This window comes from Scophthalmus maximus, chromosome 6 (assembly GCF_022379125.1).
Source record: "Scophthalmus maximus strain ysfricsl-2021 chromosome 6, ASM2237912v1, whole genome shotgun sequence".
Classification (NCBI taxonomy): Eukaryota; Metazoa; Chordata; class Actinopteri; order Pleuronectiformes; family Scophthalmidae; genus Scophthalmus; species Scophthalmus maximus.
Window position 1 is genome coordinate 25,074,227 of NC_061520.1, and position 19,355 is coordinate 25,093,581.

Genomic DNA, 19,355 nt, shown 5'->3' on the forward strand with positions numbered 1-19,355 from the left:
ATTACGCATGTTAAATACTGTTGATAGAAAATGTTGATTAGTTAATGTTGTTGATTCTGAATACTAAAATCACAAAAATCGACCATCAAACAGTAGATCAAAATGAGGATTATGGCTTCACGCTTGCATGCCTCCTGCTAGTCTGGGTTTATGATTTTGGTTTTTTTGTGAGGTGACCTTTGACCAACCACTACGTTCTAATCAGCTCACGCTTTAGTCTAAGCGAATGTTTGTGCCAAATAATGGAATATTCTCTCAAGGTGTTTCTGAGATATATACATCGCATTCACAAGAATGTGACGTCTCCACAACCTTGACCTTTCACCTTTGATCACTAAAATCAAAGGTTTTGTCTCTGAGTTTCAAGAACTGTCAGTCACGTTTTCCTGTGCACTCTTTCCTCACATGCTGGTGAATGTTGTGACGTGGTCGACTTCAGCACATCACTTTCAATCTGGTTGAAAGTGTTAAAAAGAGTGAATATAGCGGCATTTTACAGGAGGTGTTCTGAATAGAAAGGGTTGGGTTAACTCAGGGTCCATCATCTGTCCAGTGTGTCCATTAATAACTGCCCCTCAGTGTAGAGCTCATTAAGATACAAAACATGGTTGCCCCTTCGCCTGGAATTCACGGAATCTGAAGTGAGCTCCTTCTTCTTCTCTCGGAGTGATCGACGGGTCGATCTGACGAATGTTTTTCACGCTGCTATACATTTGTTTGAAACAGAAATAAGACTCGGGTCAGGTTTATTCTATATCCACGTCATCAGTCCACGAACCAATGAAGTAAACTGGAAAATCTCAGGACAAACTCGAGGGAACACTGAACTCTAGATCACTGGCTGAATATTTCAACATTTTAACAATGCGTTTCTTTCTTCTTCTAGTTTTTCTATTTATTCATAGTACTTCAAATATGTATTTGCCACGTGTACTTTGCATACACGATATGCAGAGTGCACTTCCTCTTTTAATATTTTCATTCTTTTACTTTTTACCGAAGAAAGAATCTCATCGTGTGTACTTTGACTGTTTTTTACTTTAATGACAATAAATGACCCCTTGAACTTTTGAATGTCTTCGTATCCGGCACCGACGCTCACCTGGACCCAAATATGAACTGATTAGATGTCAATATAATGATTAGACACTTAATCATGGCAGTAAACGATGGAGAGAAAATAGTCTTGTGACCTTCTCCATATTAAATTCCTTTACAGTCTTTCACAGATGTAAACGTGGGCTGGTTGGAGGAGGCCCGATGTTTTCCTGACAGACAGGTTGTGGAGTCTGACTCCAAGGACGAGTGAGTGACTTGTGGAAGTTTACACGAGCTGCTCCTCGCAGGCCTGGCGGCTGATTGGATGGGCGTCGTCATGGAGACGACAGGCCACGTAGGGGAGGGGAGGGGGGCGCGCGCGGGGGAAAGTTCAGCCGGAACAGAGACCCCGAACCAGACGCGTCCATGACGCACAGCAGAGCGCCCGGCGCGTCGACGCGATGCGTTCCACGTGAGCTCCCGCGGCCCGCGCAGTCCCGTCTGTGAGCGCGTCCTCCGGCGCAGGATGATGGAGAGCTGCTGGCGGCGCCTGGTCGGGCTGCTGCTCCTGCTCCGCCTCAGCACCGTCCGCTGCTCGGCCGTCGAGACCGGTGAGAGTGGGACCGTGTGGACTGTGTGTGTGTGTGTGTGTGTGCGCGCTCTGGAGGAGCGTTTTGTGTAAAACATGACTAGGGCTGCAACTGACGATTATTTCCATCATCGATTAATCTGTCGATTATTTAATCGATTGTTTGTTTGGTCCATAAAATCGGTGAAAAATGTTGATCGTGTTTCCCGAAACTCCAAGATGATGTTTTCAGACCTGTAACAGTTCATCGATTAGTCCGGAAGATAATCGACAGATTAATCGATGATAATAATATTGTTTTGTTTTGTCCACACACCAAAGATGTTCAGTTTCTCGTCACAGAGGAGCAAAGAATCCAGAACATATTCACATTTAAGAAGCTGAAGTCAGAGAATTTTGACCTTTTTTTTTCATAAAACCTGAAACCAAAACTTGAACCGATTAATCCATTATCAAAATAGTTGGCGATTAATTTACTAGTCGATTACTAATCGATTCATCGATTAAGTGTCGCAGCTCTCGACATGACTATCTCAGTAAATTTGTCATGAAATGAGTTTAAATGTTTAAAGGTGCTGGTCACGTACAGTTTCAGTACTAACGGTAGTTCACACTGCGGTACTTCTCGCTGTGAGTCCATATGAACATTTTGAAATCTGCCACAATATATTGTGTGTGTCAATATTGTGATATAGAATTGCATTTGATACATTTGTAAATGTCCTGGCCCGGCCGCAGCCCCATCACATCAGTGACTGGCGTGTTGGAGTACCACATGGATGGAGAGCGAGGTCACCGACCTTCTCCACACAATGCCGCCTCAGGGACACTTCTCAGTGCCGTGTGTCACTCAGGACCTTGACCCTCATTCACCCTCTGAATTCGCTCTCTGAAATGGACTCCGTTTACAGTCACAGTGTTTAAAAGAGTCAAATTTTCAGCCCGTAAAAACAAAAAAAAAGGTTTACTGGCGACTTGGCGTCCCCCTGGTCCCTCCGTGTTTTGAACAAAGTCTCTGGGGCTTTGTGTTTGCTTGTGCAGCGGAGAGGCGATGAGCCGCTTCCCACCAACAGGGGCTCCCAGGCTTTTGGACATTCCTGGAGGTCGGTGCGGGAGGATCTAGTTGTCTCCCAGGGAGACGGAGCTAATAAACTCCGAGGGGTTGGTCGTTAATCTTCTCATTGCTTGGCCTGCGGCCCAAGAGGCAGGGGGCAGTGGGCGGCCGGGTGTGGGCTGCCGGAGCCAGATCTGCCCGGTGCCCGCCCCTCCGCCCTGGTCCTGACCGGAGATGAGCGGTGAGCTGCCGCTCAAGCTGTCGCCTCTCTCGTGACATGGCTGATTTAGGTGTGTGTACATCTACCAGTCTACTAAAGTTCACTTTGGGAGTGGTTTGGTTTATAAAGACACATTGAAGGACCTGTGAACATGCTCAGTCGTGGTGCATCCGGAAGTCAGAGTCTTGATTCTTGCCTCTCATCCCAATGTGGGACCCTAACCTGCAGATAGTTTCATTATCAATCCAGCTTTTTGATTCGCAAAATAAGAAACAGGGAGAAGTAATATGTAAAAGAGACAAGTCGGCGTCTCCTTTGAGATCAGTAATATACCATGTTCTTCGTCACACACAGTCGTCCATTTGCATTTAGACTCATTCTAGACGTGAATCATTGTGTCACTTTGTGTGTGAGGGTTGTGTCTCAGGTGTCTTTTCCCCGTCAGTGAACGTGGTGGACTTCTGCGGCCAGATGATCCGAGGCGACGGCATGATCGTCAACTCGCACCAGGAATCCAAGAAGTACTACTTTGTGACGATGGGCACCGACTGCCACCTCACCATGCAGGCCATCTCTCCCAAGGACAAAGTCCAGTTCCACTTCCGCTTCTTCCTGGTCTACAGTTTGCTGCGGGTGGCCCCTCTGAGCCCGGCCCCCCTCTTCCCCGAGTCCCCTCGCGACCCCGCCGCGCTCAACCCCCGACTGGAGCCCACGTCCGGAGAAAGCGCAGGTGACCCATGTCATGCTGGTTCGTACGTTCAGTTCTACGATGGGCGGGACAGGAGCTCGCCTCCTCTCGGCCCTCCTCTCTGCGGGAAGAGCCTGCCCCGGCCCGTGCTGTCCACGGGAAACTACCTGACCCTCAGGCTGGTGACCCGGGGGACTCAGCCCAGAGTGGACTTTGTGGGGGACTTCACCTCCTTCCGACTGGGTAAGAAAGACGCAGACGTGGTTACGGTTAGAACAGGATTTTAGTCCCCTTGGGAAAAGGACACGAGCCACAGTCTCTTGTCCTAAAAACACGCTCCCAGTTTCCTGTTATTAGAATTACTATTAGAACATTTACATTAAGATGACTGTGTTAAGTGAAATGCTTTAGAAACTTTGTAAAGTGATAAATGGCCTTCGAGCTGGTTCATGCAGCCCCGAGTCTTGAGTCCCGTGCTGCGATTAAAGTTGTCCAGCGCTACAACCGATCTCCGTCAGTTCTCGATTCCAGAGAGGACATGGACGAGATCGGGACGGATGAAAATATGATTTTAACTTCAGAGGTCAACACCTAGAGCTGGTTTCCGAGCACGTAGGTCATCCCTCTGTGATTTGTTTTTCAGATCGTTGGTCTCGTGTCATGTTATGCCCTTGTTGTGTCAGTAGGGGGTGGTAACAGCTGAGGACTAGGACCCCAGAGTTAGTGGGTTCATAGCATCGACTGTATATAAAAATCAGAACAGCTCTAATCATGGCTGACGAAGAAATACGTCCGGGAGGATTTAGAAAACTTCCTTAGCATATTTTGATGATTCGACCGCACCTGTAGTCACCAGGTCTGGAAAATGAAGCCATTGCGGAAGTACCTGAAGGCCGTCTTCTCTGGAATGACCAGCAGAGGGCGACTCCTTGGTTGCAAAAGAAGTCAGTTTCTATAGAAGTCTATGGGAAGATGGCTCTACTTCTCACTTTATTTATAACGTCAGTAAACATTTTCCTGAGGAGTTTATGGTCTCAATTGCTAGTTTCAAGTCTTATTCAATACAGCATGATGTTCATTTTGTACATTATGGTTTATTTAGAGAAAAATAGACGCTAAAGCATTGTAGCGTAGATACGGCGTGATTGACAGCTGGTCCGCCCAATCGGTTCCTGGTTTCAGGTGTAGGTGGGCGTGCAATGGACGAGCTCTCATTCTGATTCACCCCCAACCCAACATCCGGCTGGTCAAAATGTGAAACTCAAGGTTTCAAAATGGCAGTTCACAAACCAACGAGTAACGTTTCGGTGAATTGCCACAAATCATATTATTGCTACGTTCACTCACAGCTCTGTTTCCGGTTGCAGTTCATTTATTGACGTTAAAATGAAGTAGTGGTAAGAAGGGGCCGTCTATGTACTGGACTGTTCCCGTTTGTTGGCCTTGTGAGCCAGTAGGCTACTGACATTCTGGTGAATATCTTCAGTGATTTTGATGTGTACACGTCTTACCTCTGTGAATTAGTTGAGGCTCGTTGGCTCAGTTCAGTGTCAACTGACCAGCTTGTTGTTGTTGTTACGTTTTTGTTCTGTTCACTGTGTTTAGTACATAGACTCTGGCCCCAGCTTATCTGTCAGATATTTTAACTCCCCGCAAGTACAACGGGGCGTTTCGGTCTTCCGGTCATCTCGTCCTAGAAGTCCCGAGGTCGAGGTGTAAGCAGTGGGGTGATCGTGCCTTTGCACTTTGCATACCTTGTGGTTGCTGTGAAGCGCTATATAAATAAATGTTGATTGATTGATTGATTGATTGATTGATTAAGTATATTAACCCACCTGACCCCCCCATCTCATCTGAATGCCATGGTGCTGCTGCTGTCTATCTTTCAAAAAACCCAAGCCCACCCCAGGTGAACTCCTTCCTCGTTTGCACAGATTCCCTGATTGTCCTCATCCTCCTTCCCTCAGGTTTCAACCAGTCCGAGTGCAGCAGCGAGCCCTACTTCACCTGCAGGAATGGGAAGTGTATCCCTCTCAGCCTGGTGTGTGATGATAAAGGCATCGACAACTGTGGGGATGGAAGCGACCTGGAAGAAAACCTGACCACTGGCTGCAAAGGTAGGTTATGGGATCACTTGTGACACACTCCCTGATTTCACCCCTGATCTGGCAGTGCTCTCGCTAAATCCCACACTTTAAAACTGAGTTTCAAAATCTCAGTAGAATGTCGGGAGAGAATTCTGGGATTCTGAGGCGCCATAACAAATTAAAGGGGGTGCTTTTTGTAGGTCCAGATGACATTTCTCTTACCTCTGATAGCTGACCCAATTCTGTCCTCCACCAGCAGGTCAGCTTCTACCTCCGGAACCCCAACCAGCGATAGCCACCCCGCCCCCACCTTTTGTGAGCCCACCCACGGTGCCACTTCCACCCCATATGAACTGTGGCATGCCAGACAACGCTCCCAGCCACGAGTCAGCAACAGGTGAGTCATCCAGCCAGCAGGAAAACGTCCCTCTCTAGGCGAGAGCAACTCACTGTCTAATGCACTATGCTGTTGTCCTGCAGTTGGTCGGTCAGTCGGTCAGCAGATTAACCAAATGCTCATTTGGATGCAAAGCAGCTTGATGACTGGGTGTAGAGCTGACGTACGTTGATGGATGTTCACAGCAAAGCGCAGCCTTTTGATGATTCTGTCTCTCTTCCAGCGCCAGGGGTGCAAACAGAGACCGCCTGGGCTGCAGCCCATCAGCTTCTGATGACTTTTAAGACCTGGCAGGCCGAAGCAAACAGCCGTTCTTCTGTTCGGACTGTTCAGCAGAGGGCGGGAGAAGGGGGGATTTGCACTTGGCAGATTTTTATTAGTGATACGCATTTGAATACACGCTGGTCTGTCCACAGCGAGGGACCACGGCCCGGGTGAACCGACTGACTGACACAGTGGTTTCATTCGTTTTATCTTTCAGATTTTTATTTATTAAATTAATGTTTTTCATTACTTTGGGTAAAAGAGCAAAGGTAATTGTACTTGACAACATCTAGGAGTGTTGTTGGAGGATTCTCATTATCTCATTATTCTCATCTTCTTTTTATTACTGACGTCCAGTGCCAACACTAACGCCTAGATCACATTAACATTGCAGCAGCAGAATGTTGGTCCAAAATCCAATGAAACCAAATTTCAAAGAAACTGCCACAATCAGAGGCAAATAAAATGTACAGTTCATTTGTGTTCTCACATTCAGCACAAGATTTTAAAAACTTTGACGTGCAGATCCCCCACGTTCAATTACAAACCACCTTGACACTTCTGCAAGTTCAGGGAACAGAGGGAACCGAAACGAAGGATGCTAAAATCCCCTTTTTTATCGTTATCATTTTGGGACATCCAAGCACAATTGGACAGCTCTAAGAGCTGGTGGTCTGGGCATCATATGGCCACAGTTCTGTGTCCTGGGCCACACTGAGGACCACATACTCAGTTGGTGTCATCTGTGTAAGCAGAATTATATACTCATTCATACATTTTTTTTTCAGTTCACATTTGCTGGCCTTGTCCACGACGCCAGAACATTTGTAAACGCCCACAGAGATAAATTACTTATCTGTGTGTGTGTGTGTCTGTGTGTGTCAAATATCTTGATTTCCTCTTCCTTTTTTATTTTCCACCAGACCAGGCACAGGAAGTGCATTGCTAAAAACAAAATGATATGGTCATTGCATAGTACAAGTACAGACCTGATCACGTGTGGTCACTTGACTCCACTTGACTTGGAGATGTGCCAAGTTTGAAGGGATTTCAGCAACACTTAAGTTACACAGGAATGATAATAATCCGTATCCGTCACGGAGGCCAGTGACATCACGACTCTTTTGAGAGTAAAATGAATTTGTAAAATGTAACAATATGTTATTAAATAATAAGGCTGTTGAGATTCTATCTTTTCATTTTGTCATTAACTACACATTAATGGCCAACAATAGTTTTGTCCATCTCTCAGTACTTCCTGACTTCCCCGCACCATGTCCGTGGCTCTCAGCACCAATCTCACCATTTCCTGCTCAGGATTTAAATCTAAAGTTCAATATTTAACAGTTACTCAAACGAGTAAATAGTGCAGATTTTTACAAAACGTGTATTGCTTAAGAATCGCTTACTGCCCCTTTAACTCTCCAGAAACCTCTGGCTCAAGTCAAGTCAGTCAAGACAATATCACCCCAAAAAAGGCCCCATTCAACAAACATGGCTTGATGGTAATGATAATCAGAATTGTCTGCGCCTACGGAAATCCACCACCAGGTCCGTGGTTGTCCCTGTACTGATCTGTAGGCGGTTCCGCTGGCACCAGTCTGGCACCGTATAATAATGTAATTCAATATGGCTGCCATGTGAATGAAGAGAATTCCATCCTGCCTCTTTAATCTCCAGACTCTCCTGCCTCCCCGTCTCTGCTGGTTCTCTACATCATCCTGGCTGTGGTGGCGGGCGGCGTGGTGCTGTGCTGGTGCTGCTGGTCGCCCGGCTGGTTCCTGTGGCGCGTCAGCATCTGTCGCTTCCTACCCTGCTGCAACTCGGCCTGCGCCTCCTGCCAGCTGTGTACCCGCAGCTGCATCCACAGCAAGGAGCACCGGCTGGCGAAAGTCACGCCGCACACACCCGCGAACGGCATCCCGACGGGCACGGCAGCCACCGACAACGGTGCCGATGAGAACGTCAACATGGCGGCTGTTTAGAGCGGAGGAGGCCGTGGAACTGATACAAAAGACGTGGATACAGTGACGCTGAGCTTTGGTCAGTGGTGAACATGAACAGCTGCCGCACGAGGCAGTTTCACATGACCGTGAATCCTTTTTAAGTGCCGAACCAACGTGGTCCGGTGCACCACGCTGGAAGGAGCAGAGCTCAAGGGAATTGGTTGTCCTGTGGCTTGTGTGCTTTCAATGTGACGACGCAGGTGATGAGACTTGTGTTTCCGTTGTTAAAGGAAGGTAGAGCAGGGTACAGTGTGACTATGGATTGTATGATTGATGAATGTATCCGACAGGAAAGGATTAAGGGAATCATTTAAAGACCATCTCCAGTCACGTTTTAAAGAATACAAAAATAATCGTCTATTTTGTATAAAATTGTTTACCCCCCCAAATTTTTTTAAATCCTCTGAAATGGGGCTGGAAACCATCCACTCTCTGTCCCTCATTGAGGAATTCTGAGACTATCAATATTCATGATATGCAAACAACACAGGCCCCGCCCCCCACAGCTGCTCGCTGCTAGGTTGACCGGTGGAAGAATGTGCGCAACAAGATGGCTAGAGACGACATCGGCGAGATTCAGCCATCAAACTTTCGCGAGTTGCTAATGCTAAAGCTAACTGTCTGCTGACACACCTGCCATCCTCTCGTGGATGCTAACTGCTAACGCTAACTGTCTGCTAACACAGCTGCTGTCCTCTTGTGGCTGCTAACTGCTAATGCTAACGCTTACTGTCTGCTGACACACCTGTCGTCCTCTCGTGGAAGTTTCCGGTTTCTTTGCCTCACATTTCCATATTCGATTCGAAAAGCGATTGTTTTTTCTGTATTTGTGACGTACCAAATCTAGCTTGAACAGGATTGGTTTGAATTTCAAAGTGCAGAGAAGTGACAGAAATCTCCTCCTCCAGGAGAGGAATGTGAAAACACCAGATTCAAGTCCCTGTAGTCAACGTCAGACATTTTAGAGGACAGACACAGAAGAAAAACACTTTTTTGAGTGGAGGGTGACTTTAAAGAAAATTTGTGTTCACATGACCTGTGTTGAAGTTTGTCTCGTATAGTTTAGTGGAAGCACCATCTGTTAGAGAGAATGCTAGTGAAGTGTGAGACATACAGTCAGTGGCATGTGTTAGGTAAGTTAGCATGAACAGTTCTTACTCATATATTTGTTTCGTATAAATGTGTACATGTAGTAACAATGTAGTCACACAGTGACACTAAAGTTCCAGTGCACAGCTTTGACCAAAGGTCACATGTTGAGGACACAGCCACAGAACTAAAAGGTCACCACCTGGTGACAGCAGCTGTTCTCCCCTGGAGACATTCTCCTCGCAGCAGTCCACTGTTGTTCCTCACACTGTACAAGCCAAAGTGAAATCTGGACAGCGGCGGACCAAGTCATCCAGTATCTAGCGGTCAACAGGTTGTAGAGATGAACTGTGTGTGTATATAAGTGTGGACTTCCGAGCATGTGTGCACAAAATAAACATACAAAGAAAAGGAACTCTTCAAACAAGAAATCATTTTCAGGTCAAATAGATGACTCAAACTGTAGAAAGTGTGAATCACTAGTAGTGGGGGGCACATTTGTGAGGAGTGAAACTGAAACATTAAAGGTGACATATTATGCAAAAATCACTTCTTCAGTGTTTGTGCACATACATGTGTGTATCTGTGGAGCCTGCTGGTCGTTTGTTCGTGAGCTGTCTAAACCCTACAGCCTGGCTCTGAACGACTGGTTCAGATTTCTCTCCCACTGTGATGTCACAGTTGGACTCTTTTGGGGGTAACCCCGCCTGCAATCTGAGATTCATTATTATTATTATTAATCTCCACTTCTCTGGTGAAGGGGCGTGTCATTTCCTACACATTTTGAAATTGGTTGACCAATCAGAACAGACTGGGCCAGCTGGCCGATCAGAGCAGACTGGGGTTTATCGGGAGGCGGAGCTAAAATAAATCCAGGCGTTTCAGACAGAGGGTGATAAGAGGAGCTGCAGGAATGGGCAGTATGAGAACACTGATGCCTTTTCTGAACATTAGAGCATGTAAACCTTTTTTTAAGTGTCATACAAATTAAAAGTGTGAACCTGAATATGAGCATAATGTCACCTTTGAGATAACATGATAACCATTAATGATAATTTGCTATTTCACGAAACGACAAAGTTCAATTTCATTTTATTTGTAACATAGTAATATAATATAGAAACCCAACAGTTCCAACAATGAGATGAGCCCATCCTGAGCCAAGTTGAGACATGTTGAATTGAATATAACTAATTTTAACTTGAGATAGTGAAGCTCATCAGGTCTTTATACACGACACTCACATACTGTATTGAGTGCTGGAAATATAATTCTTATATGATCTGCTGATACAGCCTCCACTCTTCTTTGAAGGCTCTCTGAAAGATTTTTAAACCCTGCTGGAGTGATTTGGACGGTAGCCGTGAACGGCAGGGGTTGCAATTTCTTTTTAATACCTTTATCTTGAGATAACAAGTTATTATCTCATTATAACGAGTTTATTATCTCGTTATCTCGAAATAACAAAGCTCTTGTTTTCTCATGATAACGAAATAATAACTTGTTATCATAAGAAAACAAAAGGTTGTTTCCTCTTATAACTTATAATATTTAACAGGATAACGAGCTAACGAGATAATAATTTGTTATAACAAAATGATAACTCGTTATCTTGCGCTATCAGCATTTGTTTTTGCATGTTCGTTTGGGTTGAGGTCACTCAGGTTCCTCCACACCCAACTGGAAAATCCACGATGGAACTTAAGTTGATACAAACACTGACAGTGACCACAGTACTGTTACGTCTATTTAAGTTGACTGGAATCAAACAGCCCAGAGCGACAGTACACATGTGTACCTCATGTACAGTACAGAGTAAAATAGATGTGGTCACCGTACCAAGATTGATGCTTCATGTGAGGGGCAACCTGTGTTCACCGGGCAAACTCTCTTTGTGGCATCCTGCAGATGGACTAGCTCCATGACCTTTCCTCACGCTGCCGTGTGTTGTGTAACCGCCTGCACTACTGTGTTTTTACATATTTTGACTAGTGTCCTTGGTAAGGCGTACGGCTTGTGTTTCCAGGCTGCGGCACATGGAAAGCATGCAGACTTCATGATCCGTCTCTTTCTGCTCAGACTGTATGGGAATGCAATGTGAATTTCTCATCACACACACACACACACACACACACACACACACACACACTCATACGTCCATACGCGTCACTCCATGGAGAAGGTCATCTCTCCAGCTGGATGCTCCTGCCAACAAGGCTCTCCTCACACTTGACTTGAAGCTGAATGTACATTTCATGAACATTCTCTGATTTCCTCAGATTCTTTTTATCGGTGGGTCCCACCGTTTCCAGGCCGATTTCATACACACATCCGTGTGAATAAATACTTTGACAGTCTGCGGCTGATTTAGGTTGTTTTAGTTAGGATTGTTGAAGAAATATTCATCCATATTTTCATATTAACAATGCTTCCTCTTCCTCTTTCCTTTCATCCAAAATGGATGACATAGCAGTTCACACATTTTTGAGAACACTGCGTGAGATGTAAGTCAAATATTGTTTATCTAATGTGTTTTTTACTATAATAACCATATATGTTCTTGTTTATTAACATGTTAGGAATCATATATCTAGTTCTGAATGCAGTTACATTATTTTGGTTTTGGAAAAAATTGCACTTTTACGAATGTCAATTCTAGTGGACACCAGGACCATCGTAATGTACTCAATGTACATGTGCCAGAACTGAAGCAGAGAGGATTCTTATCAGATGGCTGAGGGAGATTCAGATTCGGAGCTGTCAGATGATGATGATCAATCAGATTTGTATAAGCTTTAATTATTCCTGTTGTTAACTTTCATTTATTGGAGTTTGGTCATCATAATAGATCCACACATGTGCTACCTGGGCTTCCTGACTGACAACCCGTGCAGACTGGACCAAGCAAATGCACGATGTTGGAAGAAACATTTTTTCCTTGGTTAGTGTCTTAATACGGCTGAATTCACAATAAAGATGTTCCCATTGACATGTTATTTTCTGTTCCAGTTGTCAGACAGTGGAACGAGTCTGAAACATGGACCATCAAGACGACATCTGGCCAAATCACCACACACACACACACAGTACGTTAAAGACGACAGCTGTGCTGTGATTTCTCCTGTATTTATTAATACTGTAAAATGATGAGTCAGAGAGAGAGAGAGTTGTCAGTAGATGAATGCAGACGTGAGCCTCGCGATTGTGGGGACGTGCTGGTGACTCTCCTTTATATGGAGAGTAGCTGAGGTTTGTCCAAACGGTCGCTAGATTTGTCTCGAGGTGCTTTTCTGAAAAAGGAACTGAGGCCATCACTGCCTGTAAACTGCCGCTGACTCAGCCGGCTGAATAGTGGTGTGACTCCATCACCCCGTGAGTCAGTGGTGGACATCAGCGTATAGGGGGCCAGCCCCCACCGTTCAATCCTGATACGAATATAATGTAGCTTTAAAGCAGGTTCATTTCATTTTTTTAAAACTAAAAAATGTTAATTAAAGATTTTCAACGATTTGATGATGATTACTTTGAGATTTCTACTAATTGCAGGATAATACTAGCCTGGGACCCAGATGCATTCTGGGAGCTCATTTCTTTGCTCTGCCAGAGTCACGGTCTGGATCTCTTCCCTTGGGAAGTGATTTCCTCCGGCAAAAAACTTGCCGGCCCAATCACAAGCGATTATCTGATAGTGGGCGGGGTTTATACCGTGACGCGGAGAGAAGCGACTTTTGTAAACCACCAAGATGGCTGCCGCTGATGAACGAGCATGTGACTCAAAGTATCTGATATCTTAGAATTTCTCCCACAGATGCACTGGTTCACAGATATTGTGGAATCCACACCACAGACATCACAGTCATCTCCTCTCTGCTCTCTTCTGATGAGATGACGACGTCACATGATTCCTCTGCGTCCGTTGGTAACGCCTCTTGGAAATCAAGGTCTCAGACTAATTACGCATTTGAGTATTAGTGTGGCTATACCAGGCTAGCCCTGAGTCATTAGGGAGATTACAAAGAAACTTTTCTAACCTTAAAAGATGTTGTACATGATGTTAAGTTTTAAAGCTTCAGTGTGTAATTTTTGTATTTTCTGGCGGCACCTGGTGGTAAAGCAGCAGAACACGACGTAGCAAACATGGAGACTCACACGCAGGTCGGGTCCGCCTCGGGTCCACACACAGTTATGGACAATATATTCAATTTCTGTGAATAAGTTCTTGTAAATATTACACACTGTAGCTTTAATATAACACTGCACAAGGGAAAACACAGTTTACTGCTGTTTCTGAACTCATGGATTCTTCCCATATACGTCCTGTCGCTGGTTGATAAAATGAAATGCACAGTGTCAAATACAGTTGATTTTCCATTAGCTTGGTCACCGATCACTTCACTGATCCAAACGAATGGTTACATTCAGTGAAATATTTAAACACCAGGTGCCTTGTATTAATCCTAATGCCACACGAGGTGGTCGAGAAGCCGAGCTTCACACCAGGATGTGATCAGGCGCTGGTGTCCGGGGGCTCTCCGTCTGACTCGGTCGACACTGGGGAGGACTTGGCGCCGGGTCCGCGGCTTCACATTGTGTGTGTTGCCTCCCGTATCCACAGGCAACCTTTCAAGTCAAATCCCCTTTTCTATGAAAGGGCGGAGAAAAAAATAATCTTTCCCAACCCCTTTTTTTTTCCCACTTGGATTCGACTCTCTGTAAACGACCTATTGAGCCTCGGGGCGAAGAGGCTCAGGAGGTGTGGAGTCGGAAATGTGCTCGGGCACGACACTAAGCCCTAAATTGCCTCTGACGTCAGTGTATCAATGCGGTAAACCGCAGCGCCGTATGAATGTGAGTGTGGACTGTATGAATATATTCCATGTACCCTACTGCTAGAGAACAACCTTCCTGTAGGGGCATTGACGTAATTTTTAAAATCTTTTTAAGCAAAGCTAAAATCACGTCAACTCTGTTTGCTCAACTTTGTTTCACCGGCCTGTGTCAAACGTATCACCGCTGCACAGCGGTAAATAGAAATCCCTGCTGTTGGATCAAATTCACCTTAAATTCCAACCCTCAACCCGACCACTTGGTGCTCGATCTTCCGTTGTCGCGAGGCTTAAGGGATCGGGATGCAATTTAAATGTGTTTCCAGAGTTAATCCATGAGGCTTCCAGAGAAAGATGGAATGAACAATAATGTGCTCAGTGTCTCTTTTAGTGCAGTGAGCACCACGTTTAACATTGTTTCCAAACACGATTGCTTCTCACACACCAAGGTCAAGCTCCCTGCGTCAGCCTCCGCGGGGGCCACCCGTCGAGTGATTTTTTCGGCCCAGAGAGAGCCGTGTTGACTCGGGGTCATGTTGTGTGCCCCCCCCCCCCCCCCCCCCCCCCACACACGCCTGTGTGTTCTTGTGTCCGGCTGCATTGTCCCCATTGTCGCCCTGCGCTATCTGACTCGTCCAGGCGTGTGGATGACTCAGCCGTGACACATGCGTTTGGACAGCGCGCTGCATTTCACGCTCCTTCTGTGAAACTTCAGGGTCACGGCCGTGAGTGCAAACCGGAAGACTGCAACATTTCTCTCAGGCTGCGATATATCGACGCTTTGGCGGCAGGTGCGGCAGCTCTGTCTTCAGGAACCTCCTGAAGACTCGGAGCGCATCTCCTCCCTAAACTACTCCGTCCCCCTCACATGTCCGACCAGCTCAGAATGTGCACGTCTTTACCTGATCTCCGACATGTTGTCTCATTGGACAGATTTAGCTCTTCCACTGCTCTGAAGCTTTGGATGTCGTTCCCAGTGAGTAAATGTAAATGTGGCGGTTGGTTCAACTCTGAGGGATGTTCCGCGACTCACCGGTCTGCCTGTGTCTGTCCCCCCGAGGTTTTCTTTTCAATCCGTTTTTTCTAGAGTTGCTTGAACTGCTGCTTCTTGATGCAGGTCTTTGCCACAACATCCGACTCACCAAGGATGTAAACCAGCTGCAGGCAGCCCGAACACAAGTGACCTGTGTGCAGACACTTCGTTACCGACCAGCTTATTGAGCCAAACGGACCGGAAACGGTTGTGCAGCACTGAGTAGGACCAGGACATGGTTGCGCAAGTAGCCCATTGAGGGTTTTTTTTCAATTGCACAATTGTCACATTGTAAAAAGTCTTCACACAGTCAGTGACACAGAGTCTCTGTGGACCAACTGAGGATCATTTCCCATTGCTTTCAGACAGAATGCGTTCACGGACCACACCTCTTTCAAATGCGAACACACTGTTTTCAAAACTGATAAAAAATGGAATGCATTTCTACAGAAACCAAACAAAGAGTGATAGAGAGAATCTTAGGACAAAGGAAAGGTGGGGAGGAGAGCAGGAGAAAGGAGAGGAAGACCAACACCGGGGATGTTGATGAGAACTTCAATTTTGAATTCAATTTAATTGTATAGAGCCAAATCACAGCATAACTTCTCTCAAGGAACTTTACACAGTGAGGTCACGACCGTACAATACTACAGAGAACCCGACAGTTCTCCAGCAGAACCCGACTGTTTTCAATTCGACATTAAAGGATTGTTCGTTACATTTACTTCAATTCAGTATTGTAAAACAATGAAGCGTCCTTTTTAACATTCTATACGTTTATTGTGCGTTTCAGAACAAAGTATGCTACTGTCACAGCTTTGAGTTGAAAAAGACCAATAGGAAACGCTAATATCTAATTTGGCAGACTTTATTTCCCCAAAATGTAAACAGGTGTAGGCTAATATTTTAGTCTCTGTTGGAAAATATTATTTAATCAGACTGTTGTAAGATAGAACCCGTGTCCCCACAGGGCCTCCGGAGCTCAGTCAGTGAGCATCGCTGGTTCTGGGTTCCTCCGTCACCGTGGTCTTCCCTCCACTTTGTTCACTTTGGATGTCCCGGAATCTGGAAGGAGTCTTGTTTGTTCTTCCCCAGACTGGACTCCAGTCAAGTGTTCAAACATCTATTATCTGATCCGGAGAAATTCATTTCAAGTGTCATAACAACGGGGCTGAATGCTTAAGTCAATGAGATATCCTTTTTGATAACACTGTAAAATTCTGTTTTCCGATAAATGGAGGTAGGTAGATTGACAGAAAGAAAGATATAGGTAGATAGATAGATATAGGTAGATATAGATAGAAACTATATCTCACCCCACCAACAAAATGACACCAGAGTGATATTTATTCAACATGTACAGTGAGCGTTGAGTCAAACCAGGTTAGATAAATAAAATGGACTTTATTGGTATAAAAAAATATTGTACATTTACAGTGTAATATAATGTTACATAAGCATCAAAGCCACAACACTTCCTCTCTTTGGACATACTGTACACTGTGTGAGGGTGTAGCTGCGGCTCGGACACATCCACCAGACAGCAGGTGGCGCTACACAGCAGCTCATGTAGCCGGGCAGACCCATCGCCGCGCTGCCTTCAGGTACTTCTCATCAACTCCTCACTTTGACCTTCAGACACCTCTTTTCTTAAATCAGAAGATAACAGCAAAACAGACAAACTATAAAGTAGTTTGCTGTTTTGTGTGTGTCAGTTCTTCTGTATCTCAGAATCCAAATCTGGCGAGCAGCAGATTCAGAAATGGGTTTTATGGAGCACAATTCATCGATGTTTTAGTAAGAAATCAGCCGGTCCCTTTTTTTTCCCTCTAAAGAAGACGTCCCATGCTCATATTCAGGTTCATCATTGTAATGAATGTTATTTTTTCCTCACGCTGTCCATTCCTGCAGCTCCTCTTCTCAGCCTCTGTCCGACACACTTGGTTTTAGCTCCTGTCTCTGTAGTGTCACAGAATGTCAGGACAGTTCAGACACTGCTCGTGTGCAAAGCTTTAGCATGTGTGCGTGTTGCACAACGCGTTGGTGTGGCAGGAGAGGTTCCCTCGTAAATGTCTCGAGTCACAAAGGGTCGACCCCTTTGACCTTATGAAGCATGCAGCCGGTTGGCCGTGCTTCGATGGCCGAGTGTATGGGTCTTGGTGAGGGTCTCGCCCTGGGTCGTGGCCCCATTTTTAGGAGTCAGCTCCTCCTCCTCCTCCTCCTCCTCCTCCTCCTCCTGGCTCCAGATGTTTCTCCGCTCCTCCCGGGCCAACATGAGGACATCCTCGGCGTCCATCGGCTGACCAGAGGACAAGGGGCGGCACACGGTCTCCGCCAGCCCGATGATCGTCCCCAGCACCGCGAACACGGAGCCCAGCAGGTAGACCTTCAGCAGAGCCCGTCCGGGCCTCTGACTCAGCATCTCTCTGGCGAAGGGGATCAGCTCCTGCATGCTCTCCATTTTCCGCTGGACTCTGCTTCGGCTGAGACACGCGGCCGGGTGAGAAGTTACCTGTGTTGACAATTGACACAAGAAAATGATCTATAAAAAAAGAATCCAGAAGGAATGATTACCAAATGATCAGATAAGACTGGTCATTTGAAAACCAATTCAAGACATATGAAAGGTACGAAATACATGTGACAATACAGTATATTGAATTTTAACATGCTATGAATACATAAAAATGACAGTAAAGTAACCGCAGTGTAGTAACCATTCACTTTGCTTGACATGCAGCAAAACAAGACAAATGATCCCTTACCGTGATGCAGTCTGTGGGTTGTTCTAATCCCTGGTCAAACCCGACTCCAGTCTCCAGTTTGCTGCAGGAACAATATCTTTATTGGAAACCGTGAAACCATTTATAGCACCGGTCTCTCCACCCCCCTCCACTGTCACGGCTGCTGAATATTCACGAGGTGTGGAGCGAGCGCGGAGAGCCGCACACTTTGACCCAGATGCATGAAGACTCTCACAGATGAAAAAAGTCAGTCTGACGAAACCCTTGTCCCGTGTCAGAGTGATGCTGCGAGGTGTACGTTCAATATGACATGCAGGATGTTGAGACCAGAATAAATGACAATAGCTCATGTGATACTTGACGTTGCTGATAGTGTTTTATCCACCGGTAGTTCAAGCAGTGACATTATTTGAGTATGGCAAGAACTCACTCTATGGCATCTATTCATACAAAATATACTGAATATGTTTCGACATGTGGTGGTATGGGAAGGGGATAAAAAAAATATATATATATATATGCAAGATCAAGATTATATTTGTTTGCAGTGGTTTTGGTGCAGTCTGGGAGTTGGTCGGCTAAACTCCATCCAGGTGACCAGGGGTCCTTCTGTGACTGCCACCAGGATGGGGGGGAAAGGTTGCGCACTGCTGCTGCACCACTGATAATGCTGCTGCGGACAATGGTCAGAGTGTACAACCTCGTACACACACACGTACCACACACACACACACACACACACACACACACACACACTCACAGTGGTGATTAACGTGGAGCAGCGCAGGAAGCGTCCGGGGATTTTTGTTCTGAATCACAGCGTGTGCTGCCAAAGTAACACGAACCCCAGACATTATGTGATGTCATCATCTGTCTTTGGTTTTCCTTTAAAAATACATATATATATATAAATATATATATATATATATATATATATATATATATATATATATATATATATATATCAAGTAGATGTTATTAGATTGTAGTTTTAAAAAAACAATGAGGGGGAAAAAAGACTTGTCTGTTCTGGTCTGAAATTGTAAGTGAATCGCAATATTTGACTTTGTATCTATCAATCAATCAATCAATCACTCAGTCTTTATTCATATAGCACTTTTCATACTAATAAAATGCAACACAAAGTGCTACACAACCACTGAAATGCAACACACACACACAGACACACACAAACACACACATTGACATTTACTCACGATCGAACATACAATGCAAGGGCTAAAAATATCAATAAAAAATTTAAAAGAAATTCTAAATAAAGCACTAAGTAAAAAACATGAACAATGAATCCCAGGCAAA

The 19,355-nt window shown here is 45.3% G+C and overlaps 2 protein-coding genes across 4 annotated transcripts; one reads left to right on the forward strand and one right to left on the reverse strand.

Annotated features, from left to right (window-relative positions):
• The first annotated feature begins 1,261 nt into the window (after positions 1-1,261).
• On the forward strand, positions 1,262-9,119 carry ldlrad2 (low density lipoprotein receptor class A domain containing 2). 2 transcript variants are annotated; one of them, XM_035631329.2, is made up of 5 exons: positions 1,262-1,649; positions 3,347-3,832; positions 5,557-5,706; positions 5,936-6,073; positions 8,018-9,119. In XM_035631329.2, the coding sequence occupies exons 1-5, from the start codon at positions 1,565-1,567 to the stop codon at positions 8,320-8,322; spliced, it is 1,164 nt and encodes a 387-aa protein (XP_035487222.1). In that variant the 5' UTR covers positions 1,262-1,564; the 3' UTR covers positions 8,323-9,119. The 2 variants fall into 2 exon arrangements, with proteins under 2 accessions (XP_035487222.1, XP_035487221.1); XM_035631328.2 differs by having other exon boundaries at positions 1,265-1,649; positions 5,933-6,073.
• A 7,556-nt stretch (positions 9,120-16,675) lies between these two features.
• LOC118310097 (G0/G1 switch protein 2) lies at positions 16,676-18,370 on the reverse strand. Of its 2 annotated transcripts, none has more exons than XM_035632901.2 (2): positions 18,057-18,370; positions 16,676-17,803 (listed from the first exon to the last, which is right to left on the reverse strand). In XM_035632901.2, exon 2 carries the CDS (start codon positions 17,750-17,752, stop codon positions 17,396-17,398), a length of 357 nt encoding a protein of 118 aa, XP_035488794.2. In that variant the 5' UTR covers positions 17,753-17,803; positions 18,057-18,370; the 3' UTR covers positions 16,676-17,395. The 2 variants fall into 2 exon arrangements, with proteins under 2 accessions (XP_035488794.2, XP_035488795.2); XM_035632902.2 differs by having other exon boundaries at positions 16,676-17,833; positions 18,057-18,151.
• Between the last annotated feature and the right edge of the window lie 985 nt (positions 18,371-19,355).

What these genes read in the sequence shown, in the direction of transcription:
- ldlrad2 (XM_035631328.2), top strand. Translation starts at nt 1,565, where the DNA reads ATGATGGAGAGCTGCTGGCGGCGCCTGGTCGGGCTGCTGCTCCTGCTC. An exon ending in CTGCTCGGCCGTCGAGACCG is followed by an intron (nt 1,650 to 3,346) that starts GTGAGAGTGGGA and finishes TTTCCCCGTCAG; the next exon opens with TGAACGTGGTGGACTTCTGC. An exon ending in CCTGACCACTGGCTGCAAAG is followed by an intron (nt 5,707 to 5,932) that starts GTAGGTTATGGG and finishes GTCCTCCACCAG; the next exon opens with CAGGTCAGCTTCTACCTCCG.
- LOC118310097 (XM_035632901.2), bottom strand. Translation starts at nt 17,752, where the DNA reads ATGGAGAGCATGCAGGAGCTGATCCCCTTCGCCAGAGAGATGCTGAGT.